The following is a 19175-nucleotide window of genomic DNA, read 5'->3' on the forward strand; positions in this document are numbered from 1 at the left end:
CCTCTCCTTGACAAGAATAACATCCTTGTGTGGCCTGTTGCCATTCAAATTCTGCACTAAATCAATTTATTTTTGGTCCATAAAGACGAGATTACCCTGTGCATGTGTATTTATATGGATGTTTAATATTTCTCTCCAGTTTCCTATTAACAGTGGGAATGTAAAGCTCTACTTTAAAAGTAAATTTTACTTCAAAAATGAAATATTTTGGCACAGATATTTTCACATTCTCTTGAAATTAAATGTTAGAATTTGAAGCTGAGAAAATGAAATTTGAAGTTTAAAATACCTTTTTTTTGTGAAAAAAAGTTTATATTTTGCATTGGCTCAGTCATTCCAATGACTTTTCCTGTGTTAAAACCCTCCTATAAACATGGGGAGGGGCTGTGAATCAGTTTCTTGCTTAACCTTTCATGAAAATCTAATTGAGTGCAAACAACTGCTTTAAATAATTCAATGGCCTCAGTTATTCTTGGCTGCTGGAGTCCCAGCCCAGAGCAGTGCAAATGTCTGGGTGTTGAGCAAAATTGAGGCTTTTCTCTTGTTTTTGGTGAAAAATATGATTTAAATGACCTTTTGGAAAAGTCTGTGGGGTGATTAAGAGGAAGAGAAGGTGAAATGTGGATTATTTCTGCCAGTTGGGTAAATGACTTGTGGCCCAGAGATGCAGGAATATTGTTCTGGTCCTTCTCAAAGTGTGGGATAATTTTGGTGATTTTGATAAATGTGCTTGGGTTTCTTTGCTTGCTTTGCTTTCTTGCTTTGCTCTTGTTGAGGGACGCTGTGCTTTGGATGGTGCTGTTTTTAATATTTTAATAGTTCCAGGGTGCTGTTCCAGAGTGATTCCAGAGATTGGGATAAGGGACATTGGAGTTTATTGGATAGTTAGCCTAAATATTTTCCCTCCTGTTTTTGGAAGGAAACTCAATTTTCCTTTCACACCAATCCTTCCAGGCAGTTTGTTCTTGTCCCTTCAATCTTTTATTCCCATTTCATTCCTGTTTCCTTTCTTCCTTCACTTTTGTGTTGTTTCCTTTCTGTTTTTTCCTTTCTGTTCATTTTTAACCTCAAGGGCCCTTTTTGTTGTTGTTGTTGCTTTTGTTGGTTTTGTTTTAGGCTTGGTTTGTTTGTTTTTTAACTAAAGGTGGAAATGGAATAAATTAATGTTCCTGTCACCCCACATTGGTAAATTCTTTGTAAATTATTCTTTTTTTCCCCAAAGTGAAGAGTTCCAGTATTCCTGGAGCTCAGCTGCCTGTAGGATTCTGGGTCGTTTGGTACCAAGTTTTGGCAAAGTTTTTAGTTCAAGAACTGTCAAATAACTTCTGCTAATTGTCCACTTTTCCAAGGCATCTTAATCACTGAAGAAATTAATTTAATGGGAACCTGTAATACCAAAAAAAAGTGGGTGAAATCCAGCCAGATGCACTCTCCACTCTTTGAAACAACAGGAATTTAATGCCTTGATTTAATGTCTGAATATGTTTTAGGATTATCCCTAATATAGGGACAGTTCCATCCTTTCATAATGGAAGTGGAACATTGATCCAGGTGATTCTCCTGGGACCTGAGGGATTGGAACAAAAATTCCAGCTGGGGGAAAGCAGCTGGCCCAGCAGAGCTGCTCCTGGAAGGTCTGGGAGGGAATTCAGTTCCTATGGATCAGGAAAGGTCTGGGAGGGAATTCAGTTCCTCTGGAATCAGGAAAGGTGTGGGAGGGAATTCAGTTCCTATGGATCAGGAAAGGTCTGGGAGGGAATTCAGTTCCTCTGGATCAGGAAAGGTCTGGGAGGGAATTCAGTTCCTCTGGAATCAGGAAAGGTCTGGGAGGGAATTCAGTTCCTCTGGAATCAGGAAAGGTCTGGGAGGGAATTCAGTTCCTCTGGAATCAGGAAAGGTCTGGAAGGGAATTCAGTTCCTCTGGAATCAGGAAAGGTGTGGAAGGAATTCAGTTCCTCTGGATCAGGAAAGGTCTGGGAGGGAATTCAGTTCCTCTGGATCAGAGAAAGGTCTGGAAGGGAATTCAGTTCCTATGGATCAGAGAAAGGTCTGGAAGGGAATTCAGTTCCTCTGGATCAGAGAAAGGTCTGGGAGGGAATTCAGTTCCTCTGGAATCAGGAAGGGTGTGGAAGGGAATTCAGTTCCTATGGATCAGGAAAGGTCTGGAAGGGAATTCAGTTCCTCTGGAATCAGGAAAGGTGTGGGAGGGAATTCAGTTCCTCTGGAATCAGGAAGGGTGTGGAAGGGAATTCAGTTCCTCTGGAATCAGCCATGAGAAGAACCCCTGGGCCTGGGAGCAGCAGAGATTGCCCCAGTGGAAAATTCGATGTCCTTCACCTACAGCTTCAAGTTGCAGAAGGACCTGCCAGGGTGGATGGGCTTTCTTTCCATGTTTCCATTTATTTTCACTGAAAGGAGCAGAGGATGCAGCTGGTGCAGGTGGAGGCTGAGTTGTTCTGTGACACTAAACAACCTGGGCTTGGTTCTTTTGCAGGCAGCCCAAATGGTGGGAAATACTTTGTAGCAAAGCAAGGGAAGTGCATTTCTTCTTGACAATCCTTCTGAATTTAAGAGTTTTCAGAGTTTAAAAAAAAAAAGCCTCTTTGGTTGTGGCACCTTTTGTGATAGCTGTTATTGATCTGGCCAGGTACAAACACCACACAGCAATGCTTAGAGCAGCACTGGGGCCTTCTGGGCCACTCTCCATGTGGGTGGGGGGCATGAGAGCCCTGCTTGGTGCCAGGGGCTCCCCTTGGAGTGCCAGGGGCTCCATCTCAGTGCCAGTCCCCCACTTTGTGTCCCAGTCCCCCACTTTGTGTCCCAGTCCCCCACTTTGTGTCCCAGTCCCCCCTTTCATTCCCAGTGCCCAGAGCCCCCTTGTTCTCCCTGAAGTTCTCTGTGCCCAGCTCCGCTCCTGGTGCCCAGCTCCTGTTGGCATCTCTGGAGTTTTGTGCTGCCTGCCTGCCTGTGGAACTTCTGTTTGACCCTTCAAACACATTTCCAGCCCACTGGAGACACACTTGGATTTGAGCAGTGCTTGTTCACAAAGAAAACCCTGGGAGCAAGCACAGGGAAAAGGCTTTTAGATCAATGCTGCTCCCTTGGGCAGCTCAGACTTTTTGCACTGACACTGGTGCCAATACTGTGATTTTTATTAAGAAAACCTAATGGCTCTTGCCTTTCTCCCCTCCAACTACCTGAATATTTGAATTACAATGATAAGTGCAACTTCATATCATTACATAGAGCCAAGATCAAAAAAAACTTTGAAGGAGTGGGGTTATTTTAGGGTACAATTTTTAAGATTTTTAAGAAGGGTTACAAGATATTTGTGTAAGTTCTGTTCACCTTGAAATAACTTTTCTCCAGTTATTGTGTAAATGAGGGGAAATGAGACAGATTGTGGTTTTACAGGTGCACAAGGACACAATGGAATTGCAATGATAATTATTTTAAATAGTTAAGAGTTGTGAACTCTTAAACTACCCAGTAAAGTCAGAGCTGGTTTACTCTGCTGCCAGGTGCTTCTTAGGTCAAATCCTTTTTGTCCTGCACTGCTCTGGAGCATCCTTGGATATTTTTTGGGTGCTTTGTTGCTTCCCCAAGCACTTTTGATTATTTCTGTGGTACCATTTTTTCTCTGCTGACAAGGTGTGACCCATTCATGATGTGAATCAATGCTAAAATATTTAAGGGATATTTTATGTAAGGAAATTAGCAGGAAAAGAGTTAAATAAACCAGAATTTTTCTGTTAGACCTCCTCTTTTCTCAGCTGTTTTGTACTCCACAACTCTGTCAGGAGGTGATGGACCCTGCAGGAAAAGCACAGCCCCAGCAACCTGAAGTTAACTCCAGGTTTGATCCAATGGTGGAAATTACAATCAACTTGCCTTAGGGTGAAATACATTAAACAAATCTCTGGGTTTGCTTCGTGACCTGGGAGCCTCCTAATGTGATTTTTGGCACTGTATAAAACAAAGCAGCAAATGGAAAAGGGCAAAGCTGCTCCTTTGTGGGCACACATGGGAGGGTTTGGCCTTGGAGGGAAGGAGAAAACAGCTCCCCCCATCCCCAAACTTCCAGAATATTCCAACAACTGCTCAGAAGAGAATGCTGGCAGAGATGGGTGGTAGAGCTCCACCCTGAGCCCCAGGTCTTCATGGATCATAGCTGACAGGTGTCCTTCAACTGCAGCAAGCAATGAAAGGGAAAAGCCATCCCAGTAAACAGCCCTCGGTGCATGGGGAGATGACAGATTCTTTCTAACAAGATTTTCTGCTCTCTTGGAGGAAGAGCATTTGTTAATAAAGCATTTGAGAAGCCATTTTTAAGGGATTTAATAAAATATACCCAGGCTGCCTTCCAGTGCAGGAGCTATTATTCCCTTGGGTGGGAGGAGTGCCTGACTGGGGGCATTAATGGTTCCTTCCTGTGATTCCTGGCATTAGATCTTGCTCCCATTTGCACTTTTCCGACCCAAAGTGAAATAATTTTTTATGAGAAACCCGCACTTGGTTCCTGGCTCTTCTGAGGCATGTGTGTGTTCTATATTTTATTTATTTGTATTCAGTCAGCTCCATAATTCTTGTTGTTTTAATGTCTGTCCATGCCATGGGTCCTGTGTTTTTGTGGATACAAGGAAAGTTTCCATATCTAGCAAACTCCATTAATGGAAGAGGTAATAGCTGGTGTGTGAATTAAATGAATTGTTCCATTCTTGCCAAAGATTTCATAAATAATTCCCATATTTCCATCAAAATCACAGATTTTTGTTGTGGGGGTTGCTGTCAATGGAACAAGAAAGCTGAACCTTGGGCCAAGGGAGGGGAGCCCACAAAGAGAAAAGATCTTTTCTTAAGAATTTGGATAAAGGTTTTCTCCTGCCGTCTTTGCAGTTCTGGATATAAATTTTACTTCTTTCAAATACGAGAGAAATACAGTGGAGTTGAGGGATTAAGGAATTTTTGTGAGGAAGAACACTTCCTAAGGGGTGCTGGGGAGAAATCCCATGGGTGGGACAAGAGGAGAGGAGAAAATCAGGGGGGAGGGACCCTTGGAAGTCAAAGGCTGGGTGGTTCCATGAATGTCAAAGTGAAATTGAGCTCTACCCAAGGGCTGCCCTTGGCATGGCTGGCAGTGCCAGGAGCCCAGCAGGGATTGCTGTGGCCCCACTGCACAGGAGCAGCAGTGAAATCTGGGAAGTTAATGGTGTTAGCTCCCAAATGGATCTACTGAGAGCTGTAATGTGTTTGAGGCTCTGCCTTCCCAGAATTATCTCCACATCACATCCAAGAACTGAGGCTGCACTGGCAGGCTGGGATGGCGAGATGGACACTCATTGCTGTCACAGGATTACAGCCTTTATAGAAAAAGAGATTACAGACAGCTTCTGCCAGGAAATGACAGAGGGAGGAAGGGGACAGACAGGAGGACAGACACATTTAGCAGAGATGATTTATTCTGCAGCCACACTGTGTGAGGGGAAACTGTTCCTACTACTCAGCACTTACTCTCTCTGTGCTGGCTTGCTAATGGTGTCACATCAGTAGTAAAGCAAGAGGCTGGGACAAACCAGGGAGAATGTGAAATAACAGCATTTGTCCCCTCTTGTGAGGAACCCATCCAAATTCTTCATGTCAGAGAATGAGTTCAGATCCTTAATGCTGAGGACATGAAAAATGCAAAGGGCCTTGTCACCAGTTTCCTATAAATTCTCCAATGTGACAACAATTAGTTGTCATTAGTTCTGCTTCACTGTAGCACTGAAACTGTGGATTTGGACAGGGGACAGATTCTTTTTGTAACAATCACCCATTCAGGGTCCTGGCATCTTGGCTGGAGTGCAGTGGGAACAAGTGGGCTGCAGTGAAGGGATGCTGTGGCTTTTGGAGGAATGGAGCAGGGCAAGTGCAGCTTCCAGATGGAGCAGTTTGTGCAGCCTGGAGCAAAATCTGGAAAAGTCTTCAGGAGGGGAGTGCAGAGCCAGAGCACAGCCCTTCCTGCAGAGTCTGGGAGTTTGAATCTCATCTGTGAGCTGCACAGAATGTGTCAGTGACACACCAGAGATCACTGAGCAGCAGAAGGGTGAAATAAAGGGTTGAATTCTGTGCACTGACCCAGAGCTCCTTGCTGCACCCTGGACGTGTTCTTGCCTTGCCCTTCTCTCAAGGGCAGCTCTGTGCAGATCAAGGAGGGACTTTTTGGCTCCCTGACTTGCTAAAATTCAATGTAGAACTTGGTGCATTTGCTAAATCACCCCCACCCAGCTGACTTCAGGTTCTGTGCTAATTTTAAACTCTGATTTCTGTAATGCAGCATTTTCACTATTTGCATTAAAAGCAGGACAAGTTTATTTGAACATGTTCTGACTTGGAGTGAAATGTGCACAGTTCAGAGTTTGGGAGGTGTAACAAAGCTGATGGGCTCTTCGAGAAGCAGAGGAGGCTGATAAATCCCACATCAATATTTCCTGCCCCAACTTCTCCATGTAAATTTTCAAGTATTGAAATGTTCTGGAAATTTAAGATATAAAGGCTTGTTTCAAATTAATTTGGAATTTATTTCTAATCTTCCCTAGTAATCAAAAAACAGATAACTTCCATATTTTTGGATGACATTCCTCTACTTTGAGGAATAGCACAAGATGCTCTTTAATGGCAACTGTCATAGATTTAGAGAGTTTGCTTTGACAACTCAAAAATCTGCATTATTTCTAATTAGCAAAATAAGTGCTCCCCACTATTTCCCAACTGCTGCCCAGCTGAGGCTCTGTGCATGGTAGGAAAACTTGCATTTACAAAGACAAAAACTGAATAATAACTTCATTAAAAGAAATGTCTTTGTGTGCTTTGTTTGAGCAGTTGATGGATTTTTCTGTTGGTTTTCAGATGCTGGACAAGTTAAAGGAGCGCTGGATGCACACAGGCTTGTGGAGGAACCTGGAGGATGTTAAAACAGTCATTGCAGAGCCCCAGGGAGGGGCCAAGAGTGACTTTGATGAGCTGCTGAAAGCCTACTATGATGCAATCAAATGTAAAGGAGAAAAAGGTACATTTTTCAGCCATTCCAAATAATGAATGCAGCCTCTTCAAATAAAATTCAAGGTTTAACATTTGGTTGTAGATACACATTGTTCTTGCATAATTAATTCCCCTGTATTATAAAATCTAAAATTATTTTGCTAGTTGATGATCAGAATCAGAATATTATTGATCAGAGTGGAGTTAATCTCATCCCTCATACGAGTCTCTATTTTTACAGCCACTCACCCTTTGCAGCACTATATATTATATTATATTATATTATATTATATTATATTATATTATATTATATTATATTATATTATATTATATTATATTATATTATATTATATTATATTATATTATATTATATTATATTATATTATATTATGTCATGTCATGTCATGTCATGTCATGTCATGTCATGTCATGTCATGTCATGTCGTATTATATTATATTATATTATATTATATTATATTATATTATATTATATTATATTATATTATATTATATTATATTATATTATATTATATTATATTATATTATATTATATTTAGTTCTTTAGAAGGTTTTGGTGCCAGTTCCTGTGAGCCCCAGTGCTCCTGGCATGCTGAGTGTTGCTCTTGCAGATGGGGCTCTCCTGATGGCTGTGTGCAGGGGCAAGGTCAGTGAGGGGCTGGATTTCTGTGATGAGAACGCCAGGGCCGTGGTGACCATCGGGATCCCCTTCCCCAACGTCAAGGACCTGCAGGTAGGACATGGCTTCAGGCCTGGCCTGGGTTTGTCTCATCTTCCAAACACTAAATAGCCACAAAACAGATTTTTATGTCATCTTCAATGCACAAAACAGACTTTTATGTCATCTTCAAAACAGATTTTTATGTCATCTTCAAAACACTAAATATTTAGTTTACTAAAATAAAAAAAAAAAACAAACTAAAATAGTTCATGTCATCTTCAAAACACTAAATATTTAGTTTACTAAAATAAAAAAAACAACTTGTTTATGTCATCTTCAAAGCACTAAATATGCACAAAATACCTTTTCTCTCTATTTACCTTTGAACTTCTCTCCATCCCATTTGAATTCCTTGAGTGACCTTGCACAGGTAAGAGCTGAAGCAGTGCTTTAAATAATGCAGGTTATTGCAGAAAATAAAAACTTTTAATACTGCTTTTTTAATACAAACTTCTTAATAGTGATTTAAATAAGGCAGGTTATTGCAGAAAACAGGTGGGAAGATCAAGACTGTTTAATTATGTTATTATTTTACAAAATAACTGTGTATATCCCACTGCTTGCACTGTCTCACCTTTCTAATCCCATTCAGTGTAATTCTTTCTCCCACTTCAGCACACAGTGGAACTGGAAACTTTTTCCAAGCCTGTGCTGCTTTATTAGCTTGCAGTTCTGAACATGAATTTATGCCACAACATAAACTCTTCCTGGATACTGAGGACAGCTCTATTTGGAATATTCAAGCTTCGTGTAACTTTAGGCAAAATCTTGTAACCCCCTTGTAAAAATAGCAGTTGGAAATGGCTGCACTTAAATAAATCTGGAACTATTTGTGTTTTTCAGGAGGTGCTGAAAGCAGCATCCTGTTGCAGTGCTGTGTAACTGCCCACCTCAACACTTCCTTCCTTTTGACTTGAGCAGGGCTTGTGTGACAGAGAGATGATGTTCCATTAGAGCAGGCACTGCAGAGCTGAATGGAAAAGAAAGCCAATAAATATAGAAAAGGATTTTTCTAGGCTTTCTGCTTACTGAAAAAGTGGTTTATTATTGGGTATTATTGTAGGGCTCTGTGCCACTGAGGTGCTGCCAGTCACTGTCACTGCCTGTCCTCTGTGTTCCTTTGTGGAACTGCTCTGTGAGGCCAAGAAACAAAGTGAAGGATCACAGAATAAATAAATACCAGGAGCAGCTGGATTCTGGTTCTCACTAATGCCAAATCAAACAAGAAAATCATAGGTTAGCACTTGAAAGGCCAAACAGACTCAGCTTTGGTTTGAGAGATGTGTTCTGAGCTTAAGTGAACAAGCAAAGGCTTCTTTGTTGTCTGCAGCATGTGCCTGCTTCCAGCCTTGCTGGGAAAAACCACATCCTCCAAGGGCCAGGGAGGCTGGGCGAGCGCAGTTCCTCCAGTGTTTGCAGAATTCCTTGGAGCACTCACCCAGCCACAGCATTCTTTGTCCTTCTGAAGTATAATGCACTCCACTGTGGTGTAAAAATTCACATTTAAAGAGTACTCAGTCTCTTTCTGCAGTTAGCAATGCTGGCTTTTAGGGGCATGTGCTGACAGGGTACTTAGGAAATCCTTTGTTATATGGCTGGAACTTTATAATTAATGCCAAATGATTTCCTGAAAATCAATGGGTTTGGGTTCTAAATGATACAAAATTAGGTTGAAAATAATGTGTTATGGGTGAATTATCTTCACAGTGGATTATGGTTTGATTTTACCTTGAGGTCAACCAAATATTTCAAATAACAGAATCACAGCACTACAGTCCATTTCTGATAACTATATTTAAAAATCAGTGTTCTCTTGAACTATTTTTTTAAATTAGACTGAAGAAAACCTCTAAATTTTTCAGTAGGGCTAGAAACAGTAGCTGCCAAATTGCAAACAGCTCAAGGTCTGAGAGTGTGTTTAGAGATGGGAATGCCCAAAGCTCTGCAGTGATCAATTCTGGATGAGAGCAGGGCAGGCACCAGTCTCACAGCACGAGATCTGCATGGCAGATCTAAAATAAAATGGCTTTTCTTTGAAATGTCCTTATATTGAACAGGATTTTGTTTTGCTCAAGCTTTAGGGTTATCAGATCCCCAACAATTCTGGATTAATGCTCATTTTTTTTTTAACCAGCTGAGTTGCAAGAAGGATGAAGTGAAGGAGGGTCACTTTGAAGAAGGTTATCAGTATCTTTGTAGAAATAGAAAAGAAATTTGGAAGATGAAACATCTTTTTCAGCTCAGGAAAGGAGCTGGAATTCCCTAATGCAGCAGTTACATTTAGGGAATAGTTGCACACATTTGGTTGGTGTTTCTTTGGATTTTGTGGGTGAAGCAGAAAAGTGGGTAAAGCCTGGAACTTCTGGGGAGGATCTTGAGTTTCCAGCAGCCATAAAATTCAAACCACAGTGGCACAGGCCAGGTTGGACTTGGACAGAAATGGTGCATCTGGGGCTCTCCCACAGCAATAGTGCCCAGCAGAGGTACCAGGGAGGAAACTGATAAGATGATTGATAATGACTTTCCTTTAAAAATAGGAAATGCAAGTGATTAACTATTCCCTAGGAATAGCCATGAATTATATACTTCTGGGATTGGTTTAAATCACTAAAAAGTGCTGGGCTTCTACATGAAAAACCACTTGGATGTCTGCTTTTTGGGTTAATAAAAGTCCTCTTAAGCCTCAATTCCATAACCCCTCACTCCTGCACAGAGCTTTTCCTTGTGGGAGTGATCCCTTTAATGCTCCCAGCACTGAGCACAGGCAGCAGGCTTTGTGGGACTGGACCTTTGCAGAGCAATATTTCATGGTGGCAGTTTGATGTTGGCTCATCTCCACTAATATGACTTGTCTGTGATCAACCTGCTTTCTAAATATGGTTTATGATTTGTGACTTGATTGAGCTGTAATATTAAGGAACATAAATAATGTGACAGCAAGAGATGGATAATCCCACAGATGTGTTATCTGATGCTAACATACTGTTAATTAACTTCTCTTAGATATTTTGAAGTGTGGCATTTTAGATCCAGACATCAATCTTGGGCAAGAGACTCATTGTCAAGTGTGATGAATAATATCCAATTTTAGTTTTTCCATATGTTTGTGCTAAGTATATGCCACAAATCCTGGTATTAAATGGCAAACATTGGAATTCCTTAAGTAACTGGGTGCTTTTATAAGTTACAGTAATTTCTGTGGAGGCTTTAAAGATAATAATTTCGTTTCACTTCAACGTTTTTAGGCATATTGTGTCTTAGGTTCACTGCTTTTCACAAAGAGAAGAGTCTAAACCACTTTGTCAGGGTTAGGGAGAAAGAAATGATTCAGGCTCAGACCTGATTATAAACAAAAGTGATTGAAGAAAGAGGCCAACCCCTAATTCTGTGTTATTGCAAAGGGTTTCATATTGCTGGAGAATCAGGTTGCTAAAACAAAATAATATAAAAGAAAATGTTCAAGGATTGCTCAAAGCTCTGGTGCTCTCAATGGTAGAGTTTGGCTCCAGTAAAGCAGGAAAATTTATTTCAGAGCCAAAAATGACTTCTTTGGCTGTGACCAGGATTTCCTCTGCCTACCTCTGGGACCTGAAAGTAGAGGTAGGAAAATCTGATTTTGGAGCCAAGTGTGACTTGTTTAGTTCAAGTCATAATTTACTGTTCTTACCTTGGGGAGCTGAAAAGAAAGAGAAATGTTGAGAATGGGCAGCTCTGAAGTGCAGAGTCCCCCTGCCCAGGGAGCTTTTCTGCACTTCCACCTCTGCAGATGCTTTTGATCCTGTGCAGGAGAGGGAATTCACCGTGGAACAGCCAGCAGAACTTGACCAAAACACAGCAGAAAATGCAGAAAGTCAAATTCTTTCACATCAGCAGAGGCAAATGAACTCACTGGGGCTGGGAGCTGGGAGCAGAGGCACTGCTGGAGTTTGCCTGGAATGGGAATTATTGAATGGGAATTATTTCCCTGGCTGCCATGGGGGCAGTATCTCCTTTGTTCTTACACCAAGGAAATCATCACTTCAATTGTGATTTTCTGGGCTTTATGTAATTTAATGATACAAACATCTTGCAGCTCTTTGGCTGAAGTTTCCATTTCTCCTATCTCAAATTGAGATATTTCTCAATAAATTGAGATATTTCTATCATTTCAGAATGATGATGAGTCCCAATATTGAATTTCTAATGCTTGTGGCAGTTTTTAAGCCTATATGTTTTGTGTTCCTTGAAAGGAGAAAGAATCTTGTGCTACATAAGTGATTGCTAGAAAAATTTGTTTCTTATTTACCATACTCTAGGAAAAGCAAGATTTCTAAGAAAATTATTGTTCTTTTAGCATTTAATTTAAATTATTATTATGCTTAACCAGAGCTGGGAAACATCCCTTTGCACTGTGTTATTGTGCCATTTTTTCTACCTCTGTAATTCTGGTTTTGATTTTATCCCCATTCACATTGCACTGTTCAATCCCAGGGTATTTCCATGTCCCCTGTGAGACAGAGCAAGTCTGGGATCTGGAATAATTCCTTTTTTTATTCAGTGCTATCCAAGGAAGGCAATTTTGATGAGTGCACACAGAAATGTTCAGGCAGAAAAGGTCACCTGAGCAATTTCTGGTGGCAGCATCCTGATGATAACTGAGCAGTACAAATATTGATTGGGTCTCGTTGGCAGTTGGAGGGGTTGTTGCTGTTTTATGAGGAAATGCAGTATTTCTATAAAATAGAAATGAAAATAAAAGTGTTATATTTGTGTCTAGTGACCTTATTCAGTTCTATGAACTCGTTAGGATGACCTTAATAAATTACTGTAATTGACAGAATCTACTTGGGTAAAATTCAGCAAATAAAAATTTGCTTATTCCACATTATTTATGTATTAGCACTGCACTTGGAATGCTTGGAACATTCAAAGATAAAATCCTGCCATAATATCTTTATCCTGTGGGCTCAGAACTGGGAATATTGTGTTTAGACATGGCTGGGAGGGCTGAGGAGTTTGAAGCTCGTGCTGTGACTCAGCCAGGCCTTTACTTGTGCATTATTTGTGTTAAACCCCCAGCCCTGGTTGCTGCTTTTGAAGTGAGTGAAATGCTGCACTGTTCAGTGCTGCTTCTAGTGAAGGATTTTCAGATGTAAAAGAAAAGAAATGGCTTTTCATGTTTTAACTTTCCTGCACTCACAAACTTTTATGGCTCCTTGGCATTCGTCAGGAGGAAAGTAGATGGCAAGTGTTCCTGCAAAATTCGAATTATTGCTATTTCAGGTGGAAGAGAGACTCTAAGTGGACACATGAGATTTTTAGGACGGGAGATTTGCTCTAAAAACATTTTTATGTCTTTTTTGGGATGGAAGAGGGGAGTTACCACCTGGTATTTTCTCTGCTTGTTTGTTTTTAAGACGTGGGGAATTAGTAGATGTTAAACATGAATGTAACTTTAAAAATTTTTTTGGATGATGTGAGCAACGTCTTTGCTTTCATTACTATTTTTCCTCTCATAAAACCAGAGAAACAAGTTAGTGGAATGGCAGAAAATGTTTCTATCCATTTTCTGGTTTTTCTTTCCATGGAGGAGAGGGAAGGGGAGGGAAGGGCAGGAGCTGATCCAGGTGTGGCTGTGCCACCTCCACCTGGCCCTGCAGGGACACAGGCCCAGCTCTGTTGGCCTTTCCCTGCTCTCTTCCTTTACCTACCAGAGCAAACAGGAGGCACTTGGAGATGTTTGTGAGGGGTTGTCCTATCCAAGAACAGGCCTGACTTGTTAAACAAAAAAAATTGCAAACTGTTACTTGTATTTGTTCTTAAAAAGCAAAGTTTGCATTTGGTTCAGTGAAGTAATGCATTAAAAATACCCCTCCAAACTTTGCCAGATGAAGTAAAACCAAGCACAGTTCATGTTGCTGATTTAAATTGCACAACATGAACAAATGGGTTTACCCCATTCAGCTTCATGCCGTGGCACTGATAAATCAGTTTACAGTGTCCTGGTTGATTTTTCTGTAGAAATAGTTAGTCCATCATAGATTGGTATTTGCATACCTGGCTTTAAATACTGTTTGTGTATTGTGAATAAACCTGGTCCAGCCTGGTGTGTTGCTCCAAGGCTCTGTGTGTGAATTTGCAGGTCATTTTGGGGATCAAAACCAAGCTGTAGATTTTGAGTTGCCCTTCCCAGCTTTGTGCTGTGAACTAACTCATACAATCCATGGTCAACACAGTATAAATCCATTATAGCCTGAATAATCTGAGTCTGTTCACATGAAGGAATATCACCACAGGTAACTTCTTTTAAAATCTAATGTAACAAACGCCATTTAATGTTGTTGTCATTGGAGAAAAACCTCCATTGCTAATTCTGTTTGAAAAATACACTTGAGCTGTAGCACAAACTGCCTCCAAGTATCTTTCCAATCCTTTAAAAAACCAAGAATTGTTCATGGCATTTATCTTTTCTCGTGCTGTTTCCCAGCTGATGCTGCAGAGTGAAAGATGTCAGAGTCATTAAGCATTAGAGGCAGGAGGGGTGTGCAGGTGGAACGTGGGCAGCTGGCAGTGCCCGTGACCTCCCAGACAGATCAAAGCCTAATCTGGGTGACAGCTACAGGATGGCAGAGCTTGCCAGGGGCCTTGTGCAGCTCTTTGTCTGCAAATCCTGCCCCAGAGCTGGGAGGATGTTTTTAAGGATGAACAGGTAGAAGTAAAAGGCTGTCTTCTGACATTTTAACTAATCCCTTCTAGCCTGTGCTTTCCTGCACGTTGTGGAGATTTGCTAGCAGGAGGCACTGCCTTTTTCACATATGTAACATGTCAGCTTGAATCTGGCCTGGAATTGATGGGGGGGAGTGCAGCAGGTCCACAATGAAATAGATTCTGATTGCATTAAAATGACAGGCCCTGGCCTTTTACCTGCACAGCCTCCCCCAGTGCTCACAGGGCTCTGAGGACGAGGGGAGAGACGAGGATCTGACTCCATCTTTCAGAAGGCTTGATTTATTATTTTATGATATATATTATATTAAAACTATTATACTAAAAGAATAGAAGAAAGGATTTCATCACAAGGCTGGCTAGGAATAGAAAAAGAAAGAATGATAACAAAGGTTTGTGTCTCAGACAGTCTGAGCCAGCTGGGCTGTGATTGGACATTAATTAGAAACAACCACATGAGCCAATCCCAGCTGCACCTGTTGCATTCCACAGCAGCACATAACCATTGGTTACACTTTGTTTTTGAGGCTTCTCAGTTTCTCAGGAGGACAAATCCTAAGGAAAGGATTTTCCATAAAATGTCTCTGTGACATCCCCCTGCACACTGAACTCACATCTCTGCTGAGGCAGGAGCACTGCAGGCACAAAACACAATGCTTCTTTTCTGGTAACTCTTTTAAAATTAATAGAAGGAAGTTTTAGAGATATATAACACCCTTAGAGCAAGGGATTGGGGTGAAACCCCCTCCCAGACTCATGGGGTTTTCAATTAAAAATTGGGTTTTATATCATTTGAGCAATGAGATGTCATTGGTGGTGTGCATACAAGCAGTAAACTTGATAACACTGACATTAGAAGAATGTGGAAGTAATGTATTTTATTTAGGTGATCTGACTGGTTTGCACTTTATTGCTACTTCAGTGAGTTTGTGCAGGTATTTAAAAATAATGTCATTTTTCAGCATAAGACAGGAGCAGTAATTCCAGCACTGTTTGCACAGGCAAAATGAGGGGCTGGTAAACCTCCACTGGTTCCAAATGGCCATAATCTTACTGATAACACAATTCTTCCAAAAAATAAATTGTTATAAAACTGACCAGGACTAGAAGACAGAGGCAAAAGACACCCAGGGGAATATTGTCAATGGTTCTGTTTTAAAGGCTTCAGTGAACTTTTCCATCATCATTCCTCATTTCCAGAGGTGAGCAGTACCCTTTTCCTTCTCCAGGTAGTATTTCAGTTTGTAGAAATGCACAGGTAAAGCCAAGTTCCTTTTTAAGGAATGGTTTAATCTTCATAGACCATTCAGAAGAAATCATCTTCTGTTTGGGAAATTAAAAAGGAAACCTCACATGCCAGTCAGTAAATTCTGAGTGACTGGAACAAATATTAAATCTGTGAAATCAAACTGAATTTACTTTCTGGCTGTAAAGATTGAATTTGTAAATTTGACAGGCAATTTAAAGGGCATAAGTACATAAAATAAAATTTCTTGTCCAAATGCAACTTGAAAGTTACCTGTCAGAAGAGGTTAGAAGTCTGCTGTTTTCTCTCCTGAAGCGTGTCCTTTCACTTGTCAGTTTAGAAAGGTTAATACTCACAAAAGAGCAGCAGAAAGACCCTTTTTGGTGTAGTTTTATGCTTCTTTAAAAAAAATAATAATTCAATTCCTCTGGTTGAATAATAATAATAATAATAAAACCTTCTGATAGAAATAATGTTCTAATGCAAATTGTTCCAGTTCAGACCAGGCACTGTGTGTGGTTATCCTGATTGGGAAGGGATTTCTTGGGCAGTTCATTCCAGGTTCTGAAGCATCAGGGATGAGATTTAAAAAGGGGAACATGTTTTTCCCTGCCTGATCTCCCCATGCTCTGCAGTGAAACATTTCCAGAGCTCAGGAGCTGATGCCAGGCTGGAATTTTGCTCGGTGTCACTGACTGCTGCTCTTTGGAGGAAAAGTTGAATTTGCTGAAGCCTCACTGGGAAATGAGAGTCTGGTCCCAGCTGGGATGAGGAGTGGCTTTGGGGATACAGGGAGAGCCCCAGTGGGGCATTTCCTTTTGGAAGGGCCAATGAGTCTGGGCTTTGGGTCCATCACCTGTCCCTGCTCTGGGGTTTTCACCTGTCTGAGCAGTTCATCCTCCTCTCACTGGCACAGAGCTTTGGATGAGTGTGTGCTGCTCATGGCAATACATTCAAATTATTGGAACAGATCACAGCTAAGGGCAATTTCAGAAGCCAGAACTGGTTAGTGTACAAAATACAGAGGTGAAACACTGAAGCACAGTTTATATATTCTCTTATTTAATCACTGTTTGCTTGTGTTCCCCTTTTAGAATATCTCCTTTTCAACAGCATTCCTAAACCAAATATTTTATTATTTCCTTCTTAGGTTGAATTAAAGAGGAAGTACAATGACCAGCACAAAAGCACAAGAGGCCTTTTATCAGGGAGTCAGTGGTATGAAATTCAAGCTTACAGAGCTCTCAACCAAGCCCTGGGAAGGTGAGAGAAACATAACTAAAATTATAGAAATTTGTACAACTTTTTTAAGGGACATCTTTAAGGATTTATTCCCCTCTTTTAGCACAAAACAGTAAGGCCAAACATCTCATATTGCAAATTCTGTCTCTTGAGCTGCTCTGTGCTGGCAATTCTCTGCTTTTCAGCCTGTTGTGCATTGTTATATTTCAGATTTTATTTTACATTCAGAACCCACTTCAATTTAGTTGAAGTTTTATTGCTCATAGTCAAGATACACAGGAAAAAAAAGCACAAGCAGAGACAAATCTTTCTTGAGCTTGAAAAGCAAATGAAGATCCTTAGGCCTTTTCCCATGCACTAATTGTTCACACTCTCAGTGGGCCCAGAACACTTGTTTGATATTTAGCCTACAAGTATTTTTGAAAGGGAGAAATAGCAGTGGGGTTTTTCAGACCTTTGCAAAAGGTCAATTCAATTATTGTGCTCACTGATCTCTTCCCAGATTTAGAAGAAGTGGTGTAGCTTCCATTTCCTAGATGGAAAAATTCCCCCAAATGTTGTTAACAAGGTAGAATTAATTCATCCTCCTTCAACAAAATCTATCATATAAATAAAGATTAGAGCTGTCATCCATATCTATTGTAGGTGCTGTGCATCTGTCATGGCTACAGAGGCACAGAAACATCAGCTGGAAAACTCTTCTGATCTGAATTAGTCCTAATGCAAATGTGATGACATAAATGAAGGCTTAGAGAGAAAATTGAGAGAAATTGTAACATTAGGAAATCTCATTGGGGATTCTTGTTGGTACAGGCCTGATTTCTTAAATTCCTCTGCATTAATTACATAGGTTAAGAAAGCTCTCACTTGTGGAATACCAGTAGTGAAATAAATCAGCTTGAACTTAAATCAAGCTTTAGTGACAATTACTTGTTGTTTAATTTATTATTTGGGTGGTCTAAAATGGAGAAAATAGGCTTCCATTCTGACACAAAGGGACAAATTCCTTATCAAACCACGAGCCAAAGACCTTGCTAACCTGAGCTGTGGGGAGGGATTTTGATAAAACCACAACATTCCATACAGGAAGCTCTGCAATATTTACACTGCCCAGTTAAGAGTGGAAAATGAATTGTGTGGTTTGATTGGCTGTTGAATATTTGTGTGCTTTATTTTTAATTTAGCTGTTTTCATGTACATTCAACAGCTGAAGGAAAATGAAGCTTCCATGACATCCATAACAATTTTTGGTGCATCCAGTAGAAGAGCCCCTCCTGTATAATTTTGCATATTCCAGCTGACTCAGAGCAATCCCTGTTTCCTAATTCCCACAGATTTTTGCTGGGTGCCCTCTAATTACATAAATACTCTTTTTTTTCCCCTCACTTTTAGGTGTATAAGGCACAGGAATGACTGGGGGGCTCTTATTTTAGTGGATGACCGCTTCAGGAAGAACCCCAATAAATACATCACTGGTAAGAGGTAAAAATCTTTTGGGGAAACTCCTAATGTTGAAAAATACTGAAATCTCTGAATTACAGAACTGTGGTTGTACAAATACAGGGGAGTAGGAAGGGTCAGAATGTGCCCCAGCCATGGAACAGAAATTGAACTGCTGAATATTCAATATACAACAAGGAGTTTCTGTTTGTACTTTTATACTGGGTAGAAGTAAATGCAAGTGAAATAAAACAGATCCTGCACACAACCTTTAAAAAAATAAAACGTAGAAGATGAACTGCTTAGGAATGTGTTTTCACCTTTGTTCGTGCCCTTTTTGCTGGGCAGAGCTGAGCTCACCAGCCCATGCTGGGCTTAGTCAGCAGGTGGAGCTCAGCTGCTGCAGTTGAGTCCAGCTCCTTCTTGATCTACTAAAAATACACTGAAATTATTGCAGGAAACTCTAGAAATTCATATAGGAGCACAAATAATGCATATGTTCAACACTTGGTAAGATTTCTTTCTCTAAAAAGTAAAACTTCACAGAAGAGTGAAGATCTCTGTTGTTGTTGTGGGTTTGGGTTTTTTTGTTTTGTTTTTTTTTTTTAATTGATATACAAAGAATATTTAAATGGGTTCAGGAACACTTTCTAAAATTGAGACAGTCAGTTTTTACTTGTGCTCCAATATAATGTAAAAAGCTGTTCTGCTCAAGACATCTGATATTTAATATTTTGGTTATTTTGATAGGAGCAGGTTATTATAAAATCTGTAGTTGTAGAA

At 40.4% G+C, this 19175-nt stretch overlaps 1 protein-coding gene across 1 annotated transcript in view; it reads left to right on the plus strand.

Annotated features, from left to right (window-relative positions):
* BRIP1 (BRCA1 interacting helicase 1) overlaps positions 1-19175 on the plus strand; it is a 49176-nt gene that overhangs the window by 25868 nt on the left and 4133 nt on the right. Inside the window, exons 15-18 of the mRNA XM_066563423.1 lie at positions 6889-7048; positions 7650-7771; positions 16861-16973; positions 18345-18427. Of these exons, the coding sequence (XP_066419520.1) occupies positions 6889-7048; positions 7650-7771; positions 16861-16973; positions 18345-18427 (478 nt within the window). The remainder of the gene's footprint in view (positions 1-6888; positions 7049-7649; positions 7772-16860; positions 16974-18344; positions 18428-19175) is intronic.

This window comes from Molothrus aeneus, chromosome 20 (genome assembly GCF_037042795.1).
Source record: "Molothrus aeneus isolate 106 chromosome 20, BPBGC_Maene_1.0, whole genome shotgun sequence".
NCBI lineage: Eukaryota > Metazoa > Chordata > Aves > Passeriformes > Icteridae > Molothrus > Molothrus aeneus.